The sequence below is a fragment of the Balaenoptera ricei genome, chromosome 3 (assembly GCF_028023285.1).
Source record: "Balaenoptera ricei isolate mBalRic1 chromosome 3, mBalRic1.hap2, whole genome shotgun sequence".
NCBI classification, from domain to species: Eukaryota; Metazoa; Chordata; class Mammalia; order Artiodactyla; family Balaenopteridae; genus Balaenoptera; species Balaenoptera ricei.
Window position 1 is genome coordinate 156,366,059 of NC_082641.1, and position 23,721 is coordinate 156,389,779.

The following is a 23,721-nucleotide window of genomic DNA, read 5'->3' on the forward strand; positions in this document are numbered from 1 at the left end:
GTTGGAAACTTTGAAAAATCTTCAGTGTTCCATAAAAATGAAGCCTTTTCACAATAATTGAAACCAGTAATGCAAAACAAATGTACTTCCTTGATAAATTTAGTTTTAAGTAAGCTTTAATTTATATGCTAAATTTTTTAATTTAGTTCAAGTTTTGGCAGAGACATGTTTATTTTAATTGTTGGCCTTCAAAACTCTAGCTTAGGAATAAGCATCTGCTTCTTTTCAATTTTCCGCATAAACTGGATAAATTTCTTCAAGTTGCAAATGAGGGGTGAACATACACTGTATTGCTTCTGGAAAGGTTATAAAATTGCAGCACTTTTTGTGAATCCTTTACGAGAGATCTTACAGCATTACCCTTAAATCTTAACTAGGGTTCTTATATGTACTTACATTTAAGCTGTTTTCAAAGAACGTAATACATTAGCATCTAGACCTTGTGCCCAAATAGCCCTCTTTGGAGCACTTGTCGAATACTCTAATACATTTTGAACTCCTCTCATTGCTTTATAGAGATTCACAAAACACATGGATCCTTTCTCTAAGATGAAAAACCTCCCAGAGGAAAAGCACAAACACAGCCTCAGCCCACCTATATTGGAGACCCTGTAACCAATCTGACAAACATACAGTGCGTATTTCTCCAGCTATAGCCTTTGGAAGAAATCAATAAAACTTTCAGAAAGTTAAAGTTAGAGCTCTTGAAACACTGTAGGAGGTAACATTCATCCTTTGCAAATACCTTAAGAAAACTGACTTCTGAGAGAATCCAATCCCTATTATAAAATAGTCTTCCTTCACCAGTAATGGCAACACTGGTAAAGGCACTGCTAAGCATGTTTGCACTCATCTGAACCAAGCAGGCATAGAACCTAGGTAACAACGCCCACTGGCTATTAATATGATTGAAACTATCTGTGAATTGGGACTCAGTTGATATTAAGATGTAAAACCCCTGAAAATCTACAAGAGCGTTTTCTTCTGGGGTGTTTTATTTCGTCGGTTTCTTTTTCAGTCTACCTTTTAAGGTATTACCCGATCGCCATGTTATGTATGGTGTCTAGCCATGGTACTGATGTTCATGATTCCATGAAATGGCATCTTTGCTGTACAAAGTATCAGGGTTATAACAGAGAGAGTGGTGAAGGACTAAGAAACATACTTTAATAGAGCCAGTTAACTTGCTGGACACTATCATCCAGTCAGGAGCCTCAAGTAACATCTCTGCCCAAAAGTTTCAATTGCTAAATAGCAAGGGAATAATACCAAGGCCCAATCACAGAGTAGCAAATACCAGAGGCCTGGGAAAATCCCAAGAGAATAGCTTCAATGGCAGTGATTCTCAAATGTTCAAGGTACACAACAATCACCTGGTGAATGTGTAAAAACAGTTTCTGAGGCCGATCCTCTGAGATTTTAATTCAGCAGGTCAGGCGAGGTCCATGAATTTATAGTTCTAACACGGCTGGCGGAACCAGAGCTGCTGCTCTGAGGAACACACTTTGAGAACCACTGCCCCACCACTATTAAATCAGAGTCGGCAGTCTTCTAAAAGGCAAGGTGACTTGCGTGTTCATTAAAGTTTGAGAATCACTGCTTTAGGAAATGAGGCAACAGGTTTGTTTGGTTTTTTCCTTCTTCCTGTGATATCAGGATAGGGAGATGGTGAAAAGAGATGTTTTCAAAAGAAAGTAAGTGCTTAAATCACACTCTTTGTCATGAAACAAACCTATCTGGCCACCTTGCTCACCTTCCCCAATGAAGCATCACTCACTCCTTCCTTTATCCACCTCTCCATCCTCACTGTACCTTACCTAGGGCTCACGAGGAGACAGAGGTCCCATATGAACTTCAGATCTGCATGTTATAGATTTCCCGGGAAAATCTAGAATTCATATAATTGTTTTTCTAGTCCATAAAAATTGCACTGGCATTAAACAAAGAATCAAGTTTGAATTACATACGTTTAGAAAACTTTTCATGTAAATAACTTCACAAGAAATTCACAGAAAAATATTGTTTTAGACTGATTGGCAACAGGGCCACGACAAGAGCAAGAAATGTCAACAGAGGGGCCTCCTGTGGTCACCCATGTCTCAGAGATGGAGGAAGGAAAGATAGCCTCTTGACTGATTTGCACTGTATGTAATTTTACATTACATGTAATTACGTGGACTAAACCAAGTGTAACACAGAAGACTAAACATGTTATCATTCCATGTGATGAGCCTCTACAAAGAGGAAAAAACAGAAGATGTGAAAAAAAACACTTTTTTTTCTACTTTAATTTTGTACCTATATGAGATGATGAATGGTCACTAAACTTACTGTGATAATCATTTCATGATGTATGCAAGTCAAAGCACTACGCTATATACCTTCAACTTTTACAGTGCTGTATGTCAATTATATCTCAGTAAAACCGGAAGGAAAAAAAAAAGTGGAAGATGTGAATATATCAAGCCTTGGCAATGGGAAAGGCCTAAGTCCACGTGACTAATCACACCTCCTTCTTGCTGATTCATGCTATTGTAGATTCAGCAGCTCCAGCAGCGAAACAGCTTATCTGTTAATAAGCTACAGAAAGAAGAGCCCCAAGTCCCATCACGCACTGCAGAAATGTGAGTTGAACTGGCAAACATCTCCCAATCCACCACAACAACCCCTTGCCTCGCTTACCTGAAACTTTCACACATACCACATCTCCCCAATTATTTCCATAATCAGTGAGCCTATTGCTGATCTAAAACCTGACACATACATGAGTAGATTCCAGGTCTGTTAAGTACCAGGAGCAAAGGAGGACATAGAAAAACACCGCCTTTAGTCTCATTTTCTCTGAGAAATTCAGTGCACTGCAAGACAGCACTGGACTGAGAACACGGAACCAAGGTTCTAACACCAGTTTTTCTACCAGGTACCTTGAAGCAAGTCACTTGGCCTCTTTCATCTCATTTCTTTCGAAATTAGACTACATTATCATTCAGATACTTCCATATCTAGGAGTCTGTGATTATGCTGAGTATCCATGCTATTAGAAAGCCAAAGAAACAGCTACTCAGAAGCACATGGAAAATAACCATCTTGGATGAGACTTAAGAGCTGCAGTGGCACTAGCTCCACACAAGGCATCCTAATCCCAGGTCAGAACTCGGTACTGCAGGCTGCCCAGAAACTGGGGCATATAATAAGGTTTATTCATATGAGCATCCTTCCTAACTTATTCAACCAGAAGCCTTTCATGAATACCACCCAGATGCTGAAATTAGGATCACCATCCTTAGGTATCAGGGATTAAAGTATGATCCAAAGAGTTCAAGTTGCCTCCAAAATGTCTGCAACTGCATGGAAGTTGAAGGCCTCGCTCACCTCATTCCCACCACATCCTGCAAATCCTTTTCTTAGAAGGAAATCAGAAACTCCCTTTTTTGAAGACAGATGGGTAATTCATGTACAACCATCTATGAGACTGCCTGCATGGGGCCTCCTTGTTTGAAGACTACAGAGATTTTAAATTAAAAGAACCATCTATGTCAACTCTGCCTAGATGATGTGTTCAAAGGGAAGACTCAAAGCAGCAAACTAGAGGGAACTTTTCGTTTACTTATTTCTAAAAAGCCAAATAAACCCTCTAGGAATGGTTATCTGTCATTTCCTTTCTCAGCACCCACTGTTCCTTCTTCTGGCTGCAGTCACAATTTTTATTTGCAAACCATGACTACCGCCCTCAGTGGACCCATGTCTTCTGTCCCAGGGTTCCTTTTCCTCTAAGAATTTTATGATCTGCATGAATCACTTTGCATAGATAACTAAAATTGATCATTAAAATCTGAAATTAAAAAAAAAAAAAAAAGAGCATGCAACACCCTGTTCTTATTTTGCTTCAAGGATACTCCTACTGAGCTCATGGAGCTGAAAGCTGCAAAAACTTGAAGGATCCTCCTCTCAGGTTGAAAGACTAGGACATGAAGTACCCAAGTATGCCACACAGAGTTCAAGAAAAGGAATACAGCCAGATCTTCCATCTAAGTATCAGGAAGAAATCGGAGGTAGGGAAAAGAATTGGGGTAGCTCAGCAGTAGCCTTTTTCTTAACGTCAGAACCCTGATTTTTATTCCGAAACAAGACTATAAAACAACATTTCCCAGACATTCTCGCATGGAGGTGTAATCATGTGACTGTGTCTGGGCCAATGACCTGCAAGAACAAGTGTTATGCTGGCTTCCAAAAGGCTCTGGCAAAAGTCCAACTTAATGAAATGAAAATGTCTGATTAGACCTTGACTTGTCCTGACAACTCTGGTCACAGGGAAAGCAGTCTTATTGACTCATCATGTCATTTCGCTCAACTATTAATGCAAGGAGTATCATGAGGAAGAAAGAACTGCTTGCAAATGTACAAAATAAGCAACAAATACCCCTGTCAACAGTATTAAATTATTTATCAATCACACACTACAGGTTATATCACAGTAGTTACAATGATGGAGGCCACTGGGTCCTCACCAACAAAAAGACTGGTTCTTCCACTTTTAGGACAGTTATTTAGAGCAGGGCTCCCCAACCCCCCAGGAACCTGGCCGCACAGCAAGAGGTGAGTGGCGGGGAGCGAGCGAAGCTTCATCTGCCGCTTCCCATCACTCACATTACCACCTGAACCATACCCCAAACCCCCCCGTCCGTGGAAAAACTGTCTTCCACGAAACTGGTCCCTGGTGCCAAAAAGGTTAGGGACCGCTGATCTAGAGGACTACAGGGCACTCAGCGTTTATCAGGAGTCTGTGCTTTCATACAATCTACTCTTCAGTAAGTCTACGAATCTTTTATCCTTGGCCCTAAACGCCAAAATCAGGGTTGTACTTTATTATAATCAAGGTGTTCAGGAATTTCTGGTGAAAATAAAAGTTTATACTCCTATTAAAAGTGAATAAATGTTTCTGAATCTACCTTTCATCTTTGGTTAATATGTTTCTTACTAAACAAGCCAAATTCATAAAGGAAAAGACAGGTTACCTCATAACACTTTCTTTTCAACTAAAGCAGTAAAGACCCACACTAACACTGCATTTTTTTACTTCCAAATTCTATACATCAGGCTTCTCACAGAAACTTTCACTTCAGCCAGTGGAATACCTTGCAGGAGGCAGGCACTCAAGAAATATTTGTTAAGGTGACTTGAACATAGTAACACATTAGGTGAACATTATAGGAAGTTAGCCTAAGGGCTCTTCACTCAGAAGAAAACAGCTTTTTACCATGTTCTTTATTGCCAAGTGAAAGGATATACATATACAGCCTTGTTCGCTCAAAATGTACCCTCTCCACATCACTGACATCCTGTAAATGGCCATAAATCACAACTGGTCCTTGTCATGAGAAAAACTGTGTGTCAACTTGAGTGTGTCTGCCTTAAAAGACAGGTGCAAGGGTAAAATCAAACATATTTAAGTGCTTGGGAAAGAAACACTGCTCTACAGAAGCAAGGGACTATTAGGGGCAGGAATTATAAACATATACACCTTTTATAGCAATAGACTCCAGACAGGAAATCAGGATGAGACTGGTCTATCCTGGCATTCATTTCATAGAGTTTAGTTTTGACTGATGAATGTTTAAACCCAAAGCACTGCAGTGGTAGTGCCAATATATGTCATATTTTCAGTTGCATCTCCTTTCTGGACTAGGAGCGCCCCTAACTACTCATAAGCCTTAAAATCCTAATTATTGGGTAGACCAGCGGCAGACTGGAGTGACACGAAATTAAGGTTGACTTTTAAGAAAATAGGCACATGTCTTGTACTTCTCTATTAGATACACTTCGGCAGTTTGCAGAGCCCAGATGAATTACAGAAGAGACACAGGTACTCTTAATACATCACATGCCTTCTAAAAATTCTGGAAGACGTGGGGAGTCCCACATCATTTCTTAGGGACTAGAGACGTTGCCAAGGACTAAAATTGATGATGCATAGAAGGAGAACCCTCCAAAACTAACTCCTCTGCTTTGCTGACCCAAAGGAAGCCAAAGGAAAGAGACTCTCTCACTCCAAGTAACTCCCTAAACTAACAATGTTTAGAAAAAACAAGTATTTTCAAGATGGTTCAGAGTTGGAGGATAGCAGGCAGAGAGTAGAAACTGACTTGGATTTGATTATGGGGTCACGAGAAAGGATCAGAAATGTTCATTTTTAGTTGTTATTACTGAAGTTTTTATAAAATCCCAAGACATTCACTAGAACTTTACTAATTAAGACACGTAACCCACACACAACTAGACTACAAATACTTCTAATACATGTTTTTGGTTTTTGTTTTTTGAGAAAGAAATCTCAACTACCAAAGGTTCACCAGCTGCAGGACTTCAAAGGCAGTAATAGGAGCAATGGTCTCCAATGACTCAATCTGGAAAGAAAAATCTCTCACACAACCCACCCATTAGGCAAGATGACATATACATCTACTTCAGGACACCTTACGTTTTGGATGAATAGCCTTGAATTTACTTCACAGCCAATAGCTTGCCAGAGAAAACTTCGAGTTGGATCCTATTACTTAATACACTAAATCCACAGCTCAAAGTCCATCTCACTGGATAATTGAATATAACTAGCGATGGGAATTAAAACTGAGGATGCCAGCAGCCCTGATTTCGCTGTTATTATTTGTACTGTGTGAAATGATTTTCATATTGGCAAGTATGGGATCTCTGAAACTGTGCACTCTTCCTATCTACCATGGTACATACGATTATTTGCCCATGCACGCTCTGAGGGGCAATGTGGTACAATGAAAGGAGCCCTGAGCTTGAGTCAAAACCAGTTCTAGTGCCAGCTCTGCCACTATCTGGCTGAAGACCTTGGACCACACTTTAGGTCCAAGTTTACTCATTAATTTATTTAATAACCATGATTTGATCACAGACCTAAAAGAACACAACATTGCTCAGCTGTAAAAGGGGGGAAACTAGACCTAGTTTATAGACCTGGTGTTAGATTTAAATGAGATAATGGGTGTACTTTGCATCCAAGACACATTGGTGCTAGTCTTCTTCTACCGCAACTATCAGGCACTGTGTTCAGTCTAAAACACCACTGCAGGGAGCACACTGGAAGCCCTCATCACGTTTGTCATCACTGGGTAAAGCCTCTTGCCTCTTAGTCGGTAAAATCCATGAAGGCCAGGATTTTCTTCTTTCTAATACACAGACACATCCTCTGAACCTGCATGTGCCTCAGCGCCTAGTAAGCACTTAATAAATAATTGTTGAATGAATAAATTCTCTTTTATTCCTTAAAATAACTCTGGATCAACTAATATTTTTACCATTTTACAGTGAGGAGGCTGAATAATGAGATAAACTGTCTATAAAATCAGGTGATAAGTCCCTTCCAATTCAACAATGCTATCTATAGTTTTTATATTTTCCAATAGTTCATCATTATATCATTCTTCCTAAATAATTGCTACTTACTCACATTTATTGGTTATTGCTTAAATAATAGCAAGAGTCTCAAACTATAAAATCTACTCCTATCTTTAAGGAAAATAAAATATTTGAAATAATAAAAAAATTATTTGTTTCTAAGAAAACTTTATTCTCACATCTACACACAAACTATCTAATGAGGTTATTCTTAAGAAACTCTTCCAAGTAATTTTCCCAACCTGAACTTCCATATACTTTTCCCCAAATAAGAAGCGAAATAAACAATCAGTCAAAAGTGATATTAAAAACATGGGGGCAATCCTGTCCCTAAAACATTTCTTCACCAAAACTTGGATTCTTTCACTTTAAGAGCAGCAAGATCATCTTTTTTACTATCTTTCAGAAGATAACTGTAGCTTCCCTAGTCTGGGGCCCTAAATGAGAAAGACCTGGGTTAGATGCAGCCAATGTCACAGGGTCTCGTGGCTCTGAATCAGTATTTTCACACACTCCCAATCATAAATGCCCCAGAGACCTCCTATCCCCAAAACGGACACTGCTGTATCTCAAGTTCAGGTTTACAGAATGATGGCCTCCTCCAAGGCCTTCCTTAGAAAACGTCTTCCCAAATTTGCCATCTCACCTCACGCTTCCTTCTCCAAAAGCAGCCTACTCTTTACCACTTATAAGTCTTCTCCTCTAGAGGGCTGAATGTATATTGGGGCACTCAGCAGATATTACACTCTACTCCATCAAAAGGATCTCATAAATTTGTTTTCATTTAGTAATTAACATTCCTCTAGACTCGCAGAAGTGCTGAGGGCAAAGTCATAACGCTTTTAATGGCAAAATCAAAATGGAAGCCCAGGTCAGACTTCACATCTAATGCTGTTGCTGGCAGACCCAGGGATTTTGAGACCGAGCAAGATGATTTTATCATTAAGGCATCACCACTGCTGTGCAGGGAATTTCTCTTTCATTACACCTCAGCTCCCTCCCACCTCAAAACGCTGCGTAGAGTTCTAACGTACTCTGAAACCACAGCAACTTATGACAGAGCAGCCATCATGATGACCTGTAAGTCATCAAGATACATATCAACCACTGGCTATGTTATTAATACTTGAAGTATCAAATTTGCTAAGGAAGCAAAAAGGAGCTTCATTCTTCCTCAAGGGGAATCAGAAACCAGTATGTTCAAGAGAGGATTTCCATAGGAAAACCGCCCCTGCCTCAGACAGCACCTACCATCAACATGTTTATGGGCAAACACAGTATCAGAAAAACATGCTGTGAGTCTTAGAAACAGCATATGCCTCATTTCATACGGGCTGCTATGGTGCTAGGCATTGTTTTTTGTTTTTTGGGTTTTTTTACTGCATTTCAGAGAAATAACCGTAAAATGAAGGTCTATAACCAGCATATAACACAATAAACAACAGCATCAACTTCTGCACCCTTTTTGTGAATGGTTTCCCTATGCTTTAATTGAAAATGTAAGTTTTAATATGCTTTGTGTTTTCTCTCAAAATAGTTTGGGACCAATTCTATTCTAAGACTTCTGTATTTACCATCTCCATCCAAGGTCCAAAGATTACAGAATTTACAAATGAAGGACACCCCCTACACACACACACACACACACACACACACACACACACACACACACGTCAGTAATAGAGGAGCTATGACAACAAAATTCCTGAATGACAGAAAGAAACACAGAGGACAGTGGCTTGAAACAGCAATGGTGGTCACCACAAGCTTTGTCCTAGAGTTCAGCTCAGGTCTTTCTGAAAGCCTGGACCAAAAACTCACAAAAACAAGAAGCAGTAACACAGTTCACATAACTTTCCTGAGCTTAAATATATAATAGATCTGGGTAACTGTCCAACCTAGGTTGTATCTTCAGGGAATCTCAACCTCTCATAAAAAACCAAGGTTTCTGGCTCAAGAAAAGGCTTAAAAGTTAGAGATGAGCATTGTTAAATCACTGGTTCCTATTCACATTTCAACCCTTGAAATAACGTTTCACTACTTGTCTCAGTCACCAGCGACTCTATAGTCTGTCTTGAGAAAGCTCACACGCCTCCCTGGCCTCAGCCATCTCCTTCTCACCGACAGGTCAGGTCCAATACAACCAAAGCTTAATTCACTTCAAAAGATATGTGAACTATTATTCAAGGACAGTAGCTGTCTGTTTACAGAAGCTTCATCCACATCAAGGCAGCTGAGTCTGTGAGCTTGATTTTTGTATTCTTCTTTCATTCTGTCAAAATTCAAGCTTACAGATATTTCTACTTTCAGTCTATTCTTTAATAAATGTCCCGCTCAGTGTAAGACAGGACTCAGAGTTTCAATGACATAACTGTATATTTTCCCAAGAAAATTGTTTATGTACCTTTCCATAAATGTTTTAACTTTTTCACCTAGAATATAAAATCCTTGAACAAAATGTCTGTCTTCTATAGTTTAGCAAGATACATGCTCAACACAATTTCCAAATCACCTTTAGTACCAATTTTAACCATGAAGAACACTGAAAATTCTACTGTAAATTATCAAATATATGGAAGCAAATATATAAATGAAATTCTTCTGTCATTTAGTACAAAGAAGAGAGATACAAATATAGGATAATTTCTCAAATGAGTTTCAACTACTTAATGTGCTACTTTAAAGCATATTCACAAACAATAGAAATAATCAATCTGAAGAACTGGATTCATCTCTATACACAAGGGACATTTTTATACAGTTTCTCGAAGAATTAGCCACACAAGCACAATAGGTACCATAAAGATTAAAAGAAAGTAACTGCATTAAAAATACTTCAGTTTATTAAAAGGAACGGTTCCTATTTTATAGGTATACACATCTATTTTTATAGAAAAGAACACATCTATTTTTATTCTAATTTCCATGACTCACTCCCCACCCATTCACCCGAGGAGATAGATAACAGTTGATCCTATTTTTCACCTTTTAATTTATTCTACCTGGAGAAATAAAATTCATCATTGTCCTATGTTATTTTCCCTCCCCTTTGGACATTTACCCACGAAATAAACATCTACTACCCACTGCTGTTAAGCAGTGTGCTGGGTCCTGGGGCTCCATCCCAGTCTCCTCCGCTGGTTTCCCCTATTTGCCCCAATTTCTAAGCGCTGAAGTGTCCCAGGACTCAGCCCTGTCTCATCCTCAAGTCAGTCTACACATGCTCACTTGGTGGTCTCAGCTAGTCTCCTGGTCTAATTAGCATCTATCCTATGCTGACCACCCCCATATTTATATATACTGCAGACCTCTTTCCTGGGCTCCAGTTTCACATATGGACTCACCAACTCATCCTCTGCCAATAGATGTTTTACAGATCTCGAACGTTTAACAAGCCCAACTAACTGCAGATCTTCTCCACCAAACCTCCTTTTAAAGGATGAAGTTGATGACAACTTCGTCCTTCTAGTTAGTTAGGCTGAAATCCTTGAAATCATCCTGACACCTCTTTCTGTCATACCCCACATCCAAGCTATCAACAAACCTCTCTTGGAAGGCTGGCCAAGGAGACACTTTGACGTAAGCTTCTGCCCAATCCTGACGCCTCTGCCTCCCTCCCACTATGTTGTTCCCAAGGGCACATGCTTACAAGTATTCTACACACTAAACCCTGTCTGAGTCTACTTCCCAAATGATCCAAATGCTTCAAGTCTTCACTACAAACATCCATTACAATATTGTGCATAGAACAGCTTATCCCTACTAGAAATAAAACAAAGGATGATTTTAGCTGATCTACGTGTAGAATCATATAGTTATAGATTCAGAGATTAAGGATATTTCTTGTCTTCTTTACAAGGACACTGATTGCCTCATGCTGCCTTACTACTCTTTTTGTTTATCCTTCATGCAGCAATGAAAGGCTTTAAATAAATCTTATCCATTCAAGTCCAACTGGTATTTTTTCTTTCTCTTCCCTGAGGAGCATCTTTTTTCTATACTACCACTTCTCTATTACTTCAGTTATTCACTGCATTTAGTTGTTTATCTTATTTTTTTCAGAAATATTCCTTCATAACAAGGAGGTGCTAAAAACCTCATTTCACAAGTAGGTATGAAAAAGAAATATCTTGAACACCTTTCCTAAAAAGAAATCTAAAGGTAGGTAATTTAGTACATAAGACTTTAGGAAAGCATTAGAAGAAAGTAAGACAAAGTCAAATATTAACAATTTACTGAACATAAATTCTCATTACACAAAATAGTATCTCTCCTTATAACTTCAAAATATTAATAGGGCCACACAGCAAAATATCAAGTGTCAGATGCAGCTAGACTACAAAATGTTATGTTTTTACTTTAGAAGTATGTTTTTTATTACTGCTGAAACGAGAATTTTAGAAAAAAAACTACCATCAGTTTCTTAACATGTAATTTATTTGTAAAAGTCAACCAAAACAATCTGAATTCAATCATCAGCTCAGGAAGCAGATTCCATGACATTTTTTTCCCCTAAATGCTAAACGACACAGGCAGCGATAAAATATGCAGAGAAAGAACCATGTCACAGAAGATGTGACAATTTTGATAAATGATGATAAACTGTGATGTAGAACAGCCGTTTGTAAGCTGCTGTTTTCAAAAACATGTATTTTAATGATGATTTTTGCCAAATATCATTTTAGAGAGATATTCTGTAATAAAACCATTGACAAACAAAATTGGTACCTTATTATAAATTAGAACAGAAATGTATTTCAGTTTTCAGCAAACTTGTAATTTTGCTTTGAATGAGAATGCATTTTAGATCCAGTCAGTTCCTTACAATGTTAAACACAGTCATCATCTGACCCAGAAATCCCACTCCGAGGTATAAAACAGAAATTAAAACATACTTTCACACAGACCCTTGTACATGAATGTTCATACATGCAACATTATTCATAAAAGACAAGAAGTGCAAACAACCCAAATGTCCATCAAGTGACATATAATATCAATAGAACAGAATATTATTCAGCAATAAGAAGGAATAAAGTACTGATACATGCTACAATACGGATGAACCTTGAAAATATTATATTAAGGAAGCCAGTCACAAGAGGCTACATATCATTATGTTTATATGAAATATAAATTCTATTTATATGAAATGCCCAGGATAGGCAAATCCATAGAAATAAGATGTAGATAAGTGGTTGCCTAGGGTTGAGAGTGTAGAGGGAATGGAGAATAATTGCTAATGGATATAGGGTTGCTTTCTGGGGTAATGAAATGTTCTAGAATTGTGCACGGTGATGGCTGCACAACTCTCTGGCTATACACAACCTCTGAATTGTACACTTTAAGTGGGTGAACTGTATGTGAACTACATCGCAAAAAAGCTATTTAAAATGCCAGTTAAAAAGGCCAGTCAGGGGCTTTCCTGGTGGCGCAGTGGTATAGAATCCACTTGCCAATGCAGGGGACACGGGTTCGAGCCCTGGTCCAGGAAGATCTCACATGCTGCGGAGCAACTAAGCCCACGAGCCACAACTACTGAGCCCAAGTGCCACAACTACTGAAGCCCGCGCGCCTAGAGCCCACGCACCGCAATGAAGAGTAGTCCCCGCTCGCCGCAACTAGAGAAAGCCCACACACGGCAACAAAGACCCAACGCAGCCAAAAATAAATAAATAAATCAATTTACTTTTTAACAAAAGGGCCGGTCATGTTGTAGCTGTTTATAACTTGTATAGACTTTTCAAAGTCTAAATCCCTAATTATCAAAATATGTTTCTTACTGTCCACAAACCTCATTTCATTTCCTTACATAAAACCATCTGCCTATTCCACTATAAATACTACACGTAGTGAAAGAAAGTGCTTCTAAAATTAAATTATGTTTTCAAAACAGATTTCTCCTTAATATATTTAATTTTAATGATTCGCATGTGAATTATCCACACTTTCCATTAACTATGGTTAAATTTTCAATCTCAGATAAGTATCCCCCAATACAAAAGCACATTAACAGGCCATTCCTCTCCCAACACAAGCTGTGTGGACTAAATTTTTAACGTATTAGCTTGAATTTTAAAAAGCAAAATTAAGGAGGCAGATCTGTAAGAAAAGCAAGCATATGAAGTCTCAGAATTTTAGAATGGAAAATATTTTCAAGACTGATCCTCTTCAGGACTACTGAAACTTTAATATCTAAGAACTAACCCCAGGAATTTTGTGATATTCTCATATCACCTTACTTTTTAAATTTTTATTGGAGTATAGTTGATGTACAATGCTGTTACTTTCTGCTATACATACCTTACTATTTTGCCTTATTATTTATATTTACATTAAGTTGATTCCTTTCCTTTTTTTTTTTTAACTTAGCAATGTATGACACAACATCAATGAACTTATGGGTTTGGTAAGCTATCTGTACTAGTCTAACAAACATTACAATAAATAAAATTTTAAATGGTGATGTGTCTATCACTTAAAAACATCTTGCACATGATCAGTACTACATATACCACACTTTGGGAAATACTGATCTAGTTTTATCTTCTAATTTTATGGGTGAGAAAGTTGAACTTCCTGGTGACTCTCAAAAGTCTGTGCACATCAGAACCTCCTGGAGGGTTTGTGTTAAAATAGAGAGTGCTGGGCCCTTCCCCAAGAGCGTAGGTCTGGGGTAAGGTCTGAGAATTTACGTTTCTAACAAATATCTAAGTGGTACTAATGCTGCTGGCCCAGGGACCGCCCTTCAAAAACCACTGACCAAAACCTACTAACCCCAAATTAGTCAGACCAGAATTTAAACTAGAACCCAATCTTCTCTTAGATGCTCTTATAATTATATGCTCTATCAAACATGTTTAATGTTGCTGAATTTTATTCACCTTTCACTTAATTTTACTCTTTTCAATAAAGGTGATTATTAAATGCTAAAGATCAGGTTTATACATTTTTAAGACTTCAGAGTTGTTATAAAATAGTGATTAATAAAAATTTAAGGAAAAGAACATTACAATCACCTTTGAGGACCCTGAATCCCTTTTCTTGGTCACATACCCTCCGTTAGTCCTTTGAGATAAACATTATCTTCAAGTTTGTGTCTTATCATTCACTTGCTTTTCTTGTTAATTTTCTCATAGCTGTATCTCTAAATAACATATTGTTTAGGTTGTATGTTCTGAGCTTTATACTATATCTTTTTATGCTATTTGCTTTTTTATTCAATATGATGTTTTTGAGATGTAGCCCTCGGTTTTTATCAGTAATTCATTGCTTTCATGGCGGGACAGGATTTCATCGACAAGAAAACAGCACTAAAATTGTTGACTTTTTTTTTCATTTTGAAAAAATCAGAGGTAAAAAAGAAGTTGCAAAAATAGTACAGAGAAGTCCTATGTATGCTTCATCCAGTTTCCTCCAATGGTTACATCTTACCTAACTATATTACAGTATCAAAACCAGCAAACTGGTTTTGGGACAATGCTTGTGTATAGTTTCATGCCATTTTATTATATATGCAACTCTCAATTTTTAAGTTCTTTTTTTTTTTTTTTTTTTTCTCGCGGGCCGCCCAGGCCGCGAGACCAAGAGCCGCGGGGGCCGGGCCGGCGCGCCGCCCCCGCCCCGCCTCAGGCCGCCCGCGCTTGGGCCGCCGCCCGGCGACGCGAGGCCAGTCCCACCCCGCCCCCACCCCCGCCGCCGGCCCGGGGGTCGCTCACCTTCCGCGTTGCCCCAGACCACCATGCCCGGGCACAGCCGCCTCCTCCGGCCTCGCTGGCCCCGCCGCCGCCACACGGTGCCCTCGCCTGCGGCGGGGAGAAGGGCCGGGGAAGGAGTCACACCGCCGCGCCGCGGTCCACGCTCGCCCCACGCTCGCAGCGGCCACCCTGAGCGCGCCCAATGGCTGCTCTGTCCCTCCCCCTCCGACGGGCGCGCGCGCCGCGGCTCCGCCCCGCCCCTCCCCCTGCGGCGGCCGGCACGCTCCCAGGCTCCTCCCCGCCCTTCCCCACCCGCGGCGGTTCCGGCCCCGGCTCGCACTCCGCCCCGCGCTGCGCAAGTGCCCGCCTCGCGCCTAGCCTCGGGCGACCCTGAACCACCTGCGCGGCGCCCCTCCCAGGCCCGCCCTCGGAGGTCAGCTCCTCCACTGCACGTGACCGTCTCGCTCGCGGGGGCGGAGAGGAGCGCGGCGCCGGCCCGCCTTCCGCATCCCGAGACCTGCGCGCCTCTCGCTGGGGTTGATGCGCTGTTCTCCTCTCTGCGAGTCCCCGCCCCGCGCCGCACTCCCCAGTCCGGGAGGACACTAGTTCAGGGACTGACTATGCTTAATCAAGATCATTCTATTGATATTAATGAATATCTGAGTTACTTCCTTTATTCCCCCCCCCCCCGTCAATTAAAGACAATGCTCCTACCTATTAGAAAAATGAAAATCCAAACACTGACAGCCCCAAATACTTGCAAGAATGTGAAGTAATAGGAACGCTCATTCATTGCTGGTGGGAATGCAAAATAGTACAGCCATTCTGGAAGAGAGTTTGGCAGTGTCTTACAAAACTAAACATACTCTTACTATACGATCCAGCATTCGGACTCCTTGGTATTTACACAAAGGAGTTGAAAAATTGTGTCCACATCAAAAACCTGGACACAGATGTTTCATAGCAGCTTTATTCATAATTGCCAAAACTTGGAAGCCACCAAGATGCCCTTCGGTAGATGAATGGGTAAACAAACTGGTGCATCCAGATAATGGAATATTATTCAGCACTAAAAAGAAATAAGCCATCAACCCATGAAAAGATATGCAAGAACTTTAAACGCTTATTACTAAGTGAAAGAAGCCAATCTGAAAGGCTACATACTCTTTGATTCCAACTAAGTGATACCATAATGGTGGATAATGTCATTAGTCAAAACCCATAGAACATACAACACCAAGCATGAATCCTAATGTAAACTATGGACTTCGGGTGCTAATGAAGTGTAAATGTAGATTCATCAATTGTAACAAATATCCTTCTCTGCTGAGTAGTTGATAATGGTGGAGGCTATACATATGTGGGAACAGGGGGTACGTGGGAAATCCCCGTACCTTTCACTCAATGTTGTTGTGAACATAAAACTGCTCTAAAAAAATAAAGTCTACAAACTTTAAGCTATAAGATGAATAAGTTCTGAGGTTCTAATGTATAGCATGGTGACTAGTTGATAACACTGCAATGTATAACTATAATTTGCTAAGAGAACTTAAAGGTTGACCCCAAAACATATACATATATATTTATATATTCCTCTTTACCATAAATGTACGGCTGTGCGCCTGGCTTCTCTAATCTCTTCCAATCATCTATTTTTATTTCTGCTCAGTACCATGCTGTCTTAATTGGTAGAGTTTTATAATAGCGAGTCTTAATATCTAGTAGGTCAAAAATCCCCAATTCACTCTTCCATTTGCTGTTAAGAATCAGCTCGCATGTTCTATGTGGGGGAGGGAGGTGAAGGAAATTCATTTTAGCTTCATAAAACCTCTAAAACAATTTGGGGAGAATCACATCTTCTGTGGATTGAAATTTTCTATTGAAATAAGATTTATTTCTCCATTCCTTTAGTTTTTCTTAAGTGTCTTTGTTCTATAATTTTCTCCATATAGTTGTTGCCTATTCTTGCTAGAGTTATTCCTAGGTACTTTATAACTGTGATAATATTATAAATGGTATCTCATTGCCTTTTCTAAATAGTTGTAGCAGAGTACAGAAATGCAATTGATTTTGTATATTGATTTTGTTTGCAGTATACTTGCTAACCACTTTTATTCATTCGCATACTTCATCTGTAGATTCTTTTGGTTTTTCTACAGGGACAAGATATCCTCAATGACTAGTGATAGCAGTTTCTTCTTCTCCAATGCTAAGAATTCTTCTTTTTCTTCCTGTGTAAGACTTCCTATATAATGCTGCAAAGAAGGATTATCTTATCTTGTTGGTGAAAGGCGTCTTATCTTGTTTCCAATATTAAAAAAGAATGTTTTCAGTGTTTCACCATTAACTATCACATCTGCTGAATATTTATACCTTCTAATGATAGTCTGTTCATTTTGTATCATGAATAGACACTGAATGTTATGGAATGCATTTTCTACATCTCCTGAGATTAAATTTTTTTAAATCAAGAATTCAGTGGGGGACAGATGGATTGAGAGTTTGGGGTTAGCAGACGCAAACTATTATATATAGGATGGATAAACAACAAGGTCCTACTATACAGCACAGGGAACTAAATTCAATATCCTGTGATAAACCATAATGGAAAAGTATGAGAAAGAATGCATATATATGTAACTGAGTCTCTTTGCTGTACAGCAGAAATTAACATTGTAAATCAACTGTACTTCAATAAAAAAACTTACTCTGCACCCATAATGTGTCACACTGTTCTAGACAGAAGAGGCAAAGCAGTGACCAAACAGATGAAAACACTTGCCCTCAGGGAGTTCACCTTGTATTAAAGGAGAACAAACACAATGAATAAATAAAATGCATAGTTTGTTACATATTGATCAACACAAAAGGCAAAAATGAAGTAGAGAGGGGAACAGGTAGTGTGGGGAAGGAGGTCTGCAACTTCAAATGCAGTGGTAGGAATGAGTGTCATTGACAAAATGACACCACCTGGCAAGAGCCTGCAAGCAGAAACAAGAGCATAGCTTGTATGCAGTAAGCACTGCAAGGCAATATGAAGTTCTGTTACAAATTCTGTGAAGGAAAAGTGAATTTCTGAGTAGGTTCACTGGAAAATATAAATGTTAACATACCATTTTAGTTGCTAATTCCCTATCACAAGCAATGAAGCTTAAAAATCTTACATCAACTATTAAGTAAATTAAAAAAACCGCTGAAACCATTATAACCACCAGTAGTACCAAAGTAGCATTCTTATTAAAAGTATGAAAATAACCATTTCAATATAGAATACAGAAAGATAACAAAAATTATTCTGTTGTTCAAAGTAAATTATTATAAAATTTCAACTTGGGTCACAGAAGCCTATCAAAAAAATAAGTATGGGAAAAGCATAAATGGAAAAAAGAAATATTCACAAGTACAAGACCTAAAACTCATTGTAAGTACTCCCCATAAGTTATCTGACCCAATCCAGGGCTAACACTCTAAAGAAACATGAAAACAAAAAGACAATCACTCAGAGACCAGATGACAGAAAGAGGAAAGGAATCGTTTCAAAGATGTGTTACAGAAAGTTCAAGTACAAAATTTTCAAATCAATATTGAGAATGCAAAAGGAAAACAGACCCAGCAAGTCTAACTAGCAAAGAAATAAATAAGCAAAGACAAAAAGAGAAGTACATCTAAACACACAAAGACTGACCAAAAGAGAATAAGGAAACTCCTAAACCAAAAGGTCACAGAGGTGTCCTATCCAACATTAGCTCATGGGATGATGATAGGTGTTTATGCGGGGGGGGGGGGGGGTGAATAGGTCAAAGTTAATCTATTAGATTCTTTATGCAGTACATCTCAGAATCTTTCAAAATGCCACTGTGAATTATGAATCACTAACCTACTTTGGGGGTAGGGTATGGGGGGCACAGAGTAAGTACGCATAAGAATGTAGTCTTTCCCATGCCAGCTCACCACGGAACCGTTTATTTTGGCCAAAAACAAAAGTCTGTGAGAAAAATGTTGTCCTAAAGGATGGTAAGACAGATGAAATTCATAAATCGCTTTGTAGAGTTAAAGGAATGCTAAAAAAAAAAAAAAAAATTTAAGGACTTTCTGGTTGTTGTTTTTTTCTTTTATTATTGGTAGAAAGCCAGCCAAGAATCAGTTGGACTTACAAACATGAGTACATGGATGAATAAAAGATAGAAAAGAGAATAAATCAAAATTCTGATATATTTTACTGAAGAGGATATTTGGATACAAATGTTGTTATGAAGCAGTCCAACTATGCTAAAGTAAAGAAAGAAAAATGCAAGGGTTGTACTCGTCCTAACTGACAAAAGTGAAATAAATCACCAGGATGGAATGGTATCCAACCAGAGTTCTGGATGCTCTTGAGGACGACTATGAATCTGTAGGCAAAGTTAGATAGAATCATCCAAATAGCCCCAAATTTGGCTCCTACAAAGGCTCCGGAGAAGACCCAATAAAATAAGATTCATTGTGGATTTGTTGGAAGTATAGGGTAGGTTGAGGGAATTTTTAATTAAGAATAGACTCAGACACTGAAGTAAAAATAACCTAATAGAAGAAACACCGTAAAGTTATAGAATCTATAGATATCTGTATTAATTCTATATCTATAGGTAGATTCTGTATCTATAAAGAGAAATAGATATAAAACACCTGAAATTTTTTGAAGTGGTAAATAAACTGAGGCAGGAAATAATATTTATTTAGACTTTCGACACATCTTAGACAACATTCTTCAACAAAGGCTTAAAATATTAAATCACTATCAAAAGAAATATTCTGCCCCAGATAGGAAAGTGGCTTGGTGGCAGAAAACAAAAGGAAGAAATAAGCAAAATTTCAAATATAGTTTATCTCGGGATATTAGTGAAAACTAGTCTCATTTGTATAATATTGAAAAATGGAGCACATGGCAAATGTTCAGGTTTAGAAATGAGCAGTGAAATGCCAAGCGCCAGAGATAACCGACGGAGAGTTATTTATTTATTTAGTACAGTCCTGGCAATGACAAGGGTCATAGCCAGTATGATCCACGACATTCAAGGAAGCTCTCCACGTGCCAAACACCACCTGAGTCACTGTATGTGCATGACTTTGTTTAGTCTTCACAACTTCCTACAGAAGTAATTGCCATTTTATTCCATGAGTTTACAAGCTAGACAGTAAAGGCTCAGAGAGGAAAGTAACTCCCCCAAAGATCACTAAGGTAAGTAGGTGGCAGTAATAGTAGCTACTAAATGATAGAGCTAAAATTTGAAACCTGGCAACTGACCCCAGAATCCTTACCTACTTTGGGGGTAGGGTATGGGGGGCACAGAGTAAGTATGCATAAGAATGTAGTCTTTCCCATGCCAGCTGACCACGGAACCCTTTATTTTGGCCAAAAACAAAGCACTGCGAGAAAAATGCTGTCCTAAAGGGTGGTAAGTCAGATGAAATTCATAAATCACTTTGAAAGGTTAAAGGAATGCTAAAAAAAAAAAAAAAAAAAATTAACTACTGCACCAATGGTTCTCAAACTTGAGCATGCATCAGAATCACCTGGAAGGTGTGTCAAAGACAGACTGCTGGGCCCCATCCCCTCGAGTTTCTGACTAAGCAGATTTTGTGGGTTCCGAATTTCTATTTCTAACAAACTGATGTTTCTGCTCAAGGGCCCACACTTGGAGAAATATGGTCCTAAGCCACAGGTGGTGAAACAAAGAAAGCAAGAGATCACGATAAGAATGGTCTCGGGAAAAGGAGAAAACCTAGGTGAAGAAAGCTGGCGTGGAATTAAGGAAAGGAGGGATGAATCATCCAGTAAATGGGGTCCAGCTAAAATCACATGGAAATTTTCCTGGGCCTTTTGCTCCCTGGGTGGGCAAAGAGTCTTCCTGGGACCTCAAACAGCCTAAAACTATTCAACCCAGCTTCGGGCACAGTAGAAATTTAATGGCAAAAGGATGTCCCCACGTTCAGGATCTCTGTACTCTGGCTACCACCACAAACCTTACCCACTGACAATGCCTAGAACTCCTTTAACAGGAAACAAAACGTTTTACTTTGTAGCAAGAAATAGAAGCTTGAGAAGGAAATAAGTCCTAAAAAGTGAATATATATCGCTGTCTACAGATCTCATTCAAAATGTAAATGACTGCTTATAGATTAAGGTCTATAGGTCTAATATAACATGGCATGTCTAATATTCTTAAAATTACAAAAATTCAGTTTTATTACTTTGGAGAGGAAGCATGATGCTACATGCAAGGCATCAAATTTGATGTTAGAAATCCTATATTTGGGGATAAATGACTTCTAACAAGTCTTTTTTTGTTTCTTTGTTTATATTTTATTTTTGGCTGCGTTGGGTCATCGTTGCTGCACGTGGGCCTTCTCTAGTTGCGGCGGGCGGGGGCTACTCCTCGTTGCGGTGCACGGGCTTCTCATTGCAGCGGCTTCTCTTGTTGCAGAGCACAGGCTCTAGGCACGTGGGCTCAGTAGTTGTGGCTCGCGGGCTCTAGAGCGCAGGCTCAGTAGTTGTGGCGCATGGGCTCAGTGGCTCCGCGGTATATGGGATCTTCCCAGACCAGGGCTCGAACCCGTGTCCCCTGCATTGGCAGGCAGATTCTCAACCACTGCGCCACCAGGGAAGCCCAACTGTATTTTCTTGAGGAGAGAATTTCCTATTCTTCGGTAGGGAGCAGAGGGGACCATCACACCTCAGTCACTGGACCAACTTCATACTCATTTTCCTTCTTTATCAGGTTCAATGTAGACGTTGCATCAACCTTCCTAACACACAGACACACACACCCACACACACACATATGTAGAGACTTCCAATGTCCTAGTTCATATCATTAGTTTTCCATTGGGCCAGAAATCTTTCATAGGTTCTGAACCCCCGTTTTGTCTCTTCAGCATTATGAGCCAACTAAGTCTTTGCTTTGACTTCAGTTAGCTTTTGTTTGACTTCTTAGCATCTTGCCTTGTCTACCTATTTATACATGGAAAATACTGCAAGGGAACACTGTTGCTGAATCCAGCTCAGTTCTCTGAATCTTTACTCTCTCTGTGATTTTGGTCCTTAAAATTCTAGCTGCCTTGTTATTTCTCAATTCCAACTCTGGTTTCCTTAGTCCTATGACATTGTCCTAAGATCTACTGGCTTTTCTACCTCTTAGGAGTCACATTTGGTTTCTCAGACTTTTGCTCTTCATCGGTAGTTTCTAAATGACTGGGCTAGAAAAGCACGTGCAGAATATTGTTCTCACTTCAGTGAGTTTCTTTCTCTATTTTACTCTTCTAGGTCATGGCTACCTCAGTAGCTTTCTAACGCTCACAGTCAAATGTTGCTTATGATTTCTCTGGCCTTTCTAGTATGTTTTCCTAAGGTAAACTGATATAGTTGGAAACAGAAGTTCGTACCCACCATTTAAAAAATTCTGTTTGGGGCTTCCCTGGTGGCGCAGTGGTTGAGAATCTGCCTGCCGATGCAGGGGACACGGGTTCGTGCCCCGGTCTGGGAAGATCCCATATGCCGCGGAGCAACTGGGCCCGTGAGCCACAATTACTGAGCCTGCGCGTCTGGAGCCTGTGCTCCGCAACAAGAGAGGCTGCGATAATGAGAGGCCCGCGCACCGCGATGAAGAGTGGCCCCCGCTTGCTGCAAGTAGAGAAAGCCCTCGCACAGAAAAGAAGACCCAACACACCCATAAATAATAAATAAATAAAAAAAAAAAACAAATAAAAAACACCCAGAATCCTTTGTTTAAAAAAAAAAAAAATTCTGTTTTGTCTTTCTATGAATTCTCTCCTTGTCCCATCTTCTGTCACTTTTTCCCACCAAAAATTCCCATTCTCACAGATAGATTATTTTAAGATTAAAAATTATTATTAAGGGCTTCCCTGGTGGCGCAGTGGTTGAGAATCTGCCTGCCAATGCAGGGGACACGGGTTCGAGCCCTGGTCTGGGAAGACCCCACATGCCACGGAGCAACTAGGCCCGTGAGCCACAACTACTGAGCCTGTGCGTCTGGAGCCTGTGCTCCGCAACAAGAGAGGCCACGAAAGTGAGAGGCCCGCGCACCGCGATGAAGAGTGGTCCCCACTTGCCGCAACTAGAGAAAACCCTCGCACAGAAACGAAGACCCAACACAGTCCAAAATAAATAAATAAATAAATAAATAAAAATTAAAAAAAAATTATTATTAAGCTAATATGTTAATTTTGAAAGGAATTAATTTTGCTTTGAACAAGAACACAGATTGGTGAATGGAATATGGAAGATGCCTTAAGACCTTTTTCATCTCTAAGAGTAGTATCCAACCATCGGTACCATAATAAGTTTGTCAACTGTGGAAGAAAGCAGTCTTTATAACATCAACATTATTCAATAATCTCAAAAACTGCTTCACTTTCCTGCTCATGCCACCAACTTCCAAATGTTCAATGGGAGCAGAGAACCATGGGATGGGACATGGAGAAATGGCCTGTCATAGTAACTATAAACATTGGAAGAATGAAATTATAAATAAAGAGGGTTTTCTATGAATATATTTGAAATGTTTGTTCCTAAAGAACTTGTAGAATAAGACTCAGAAGT

At 39.4% G+C, this 23,721-nt stretch overlaps 1 protein-coding gene across 21 annotated transcripts in view; it reads right to left on the reverse strand.

Annotated features, from left to right (window-relative positions):
* The window catches only part of LOC132362734 (ELKS/Rab6-interacting/CAST family member 1-like), a 187,013-nt gene that overhangs the window by 82,954 nt on the left and 80,338 nt on the right, over positions 1-23,721 (reverse strand). Inside the window, exon 2 of one of the 21 annotated variants that reach the window (XM_059917715.1) lies at positions 16,038-17,377. The exons of the other annotated variants lie outside the window; for them this stretch is intronic. Within the exon in view, the coding sequence (XP_059773698.1) occupies positions 17,295-17,377 (83 nt within the window). The 3' untranslated portion in view covers positions 16,038-17,294. Of the gene's footprint in view, positions 1-16,037; positions 17,378-23,721 lie in introns of those variants that run through there. 21 annotated transcript variants of the gene reach the window in all.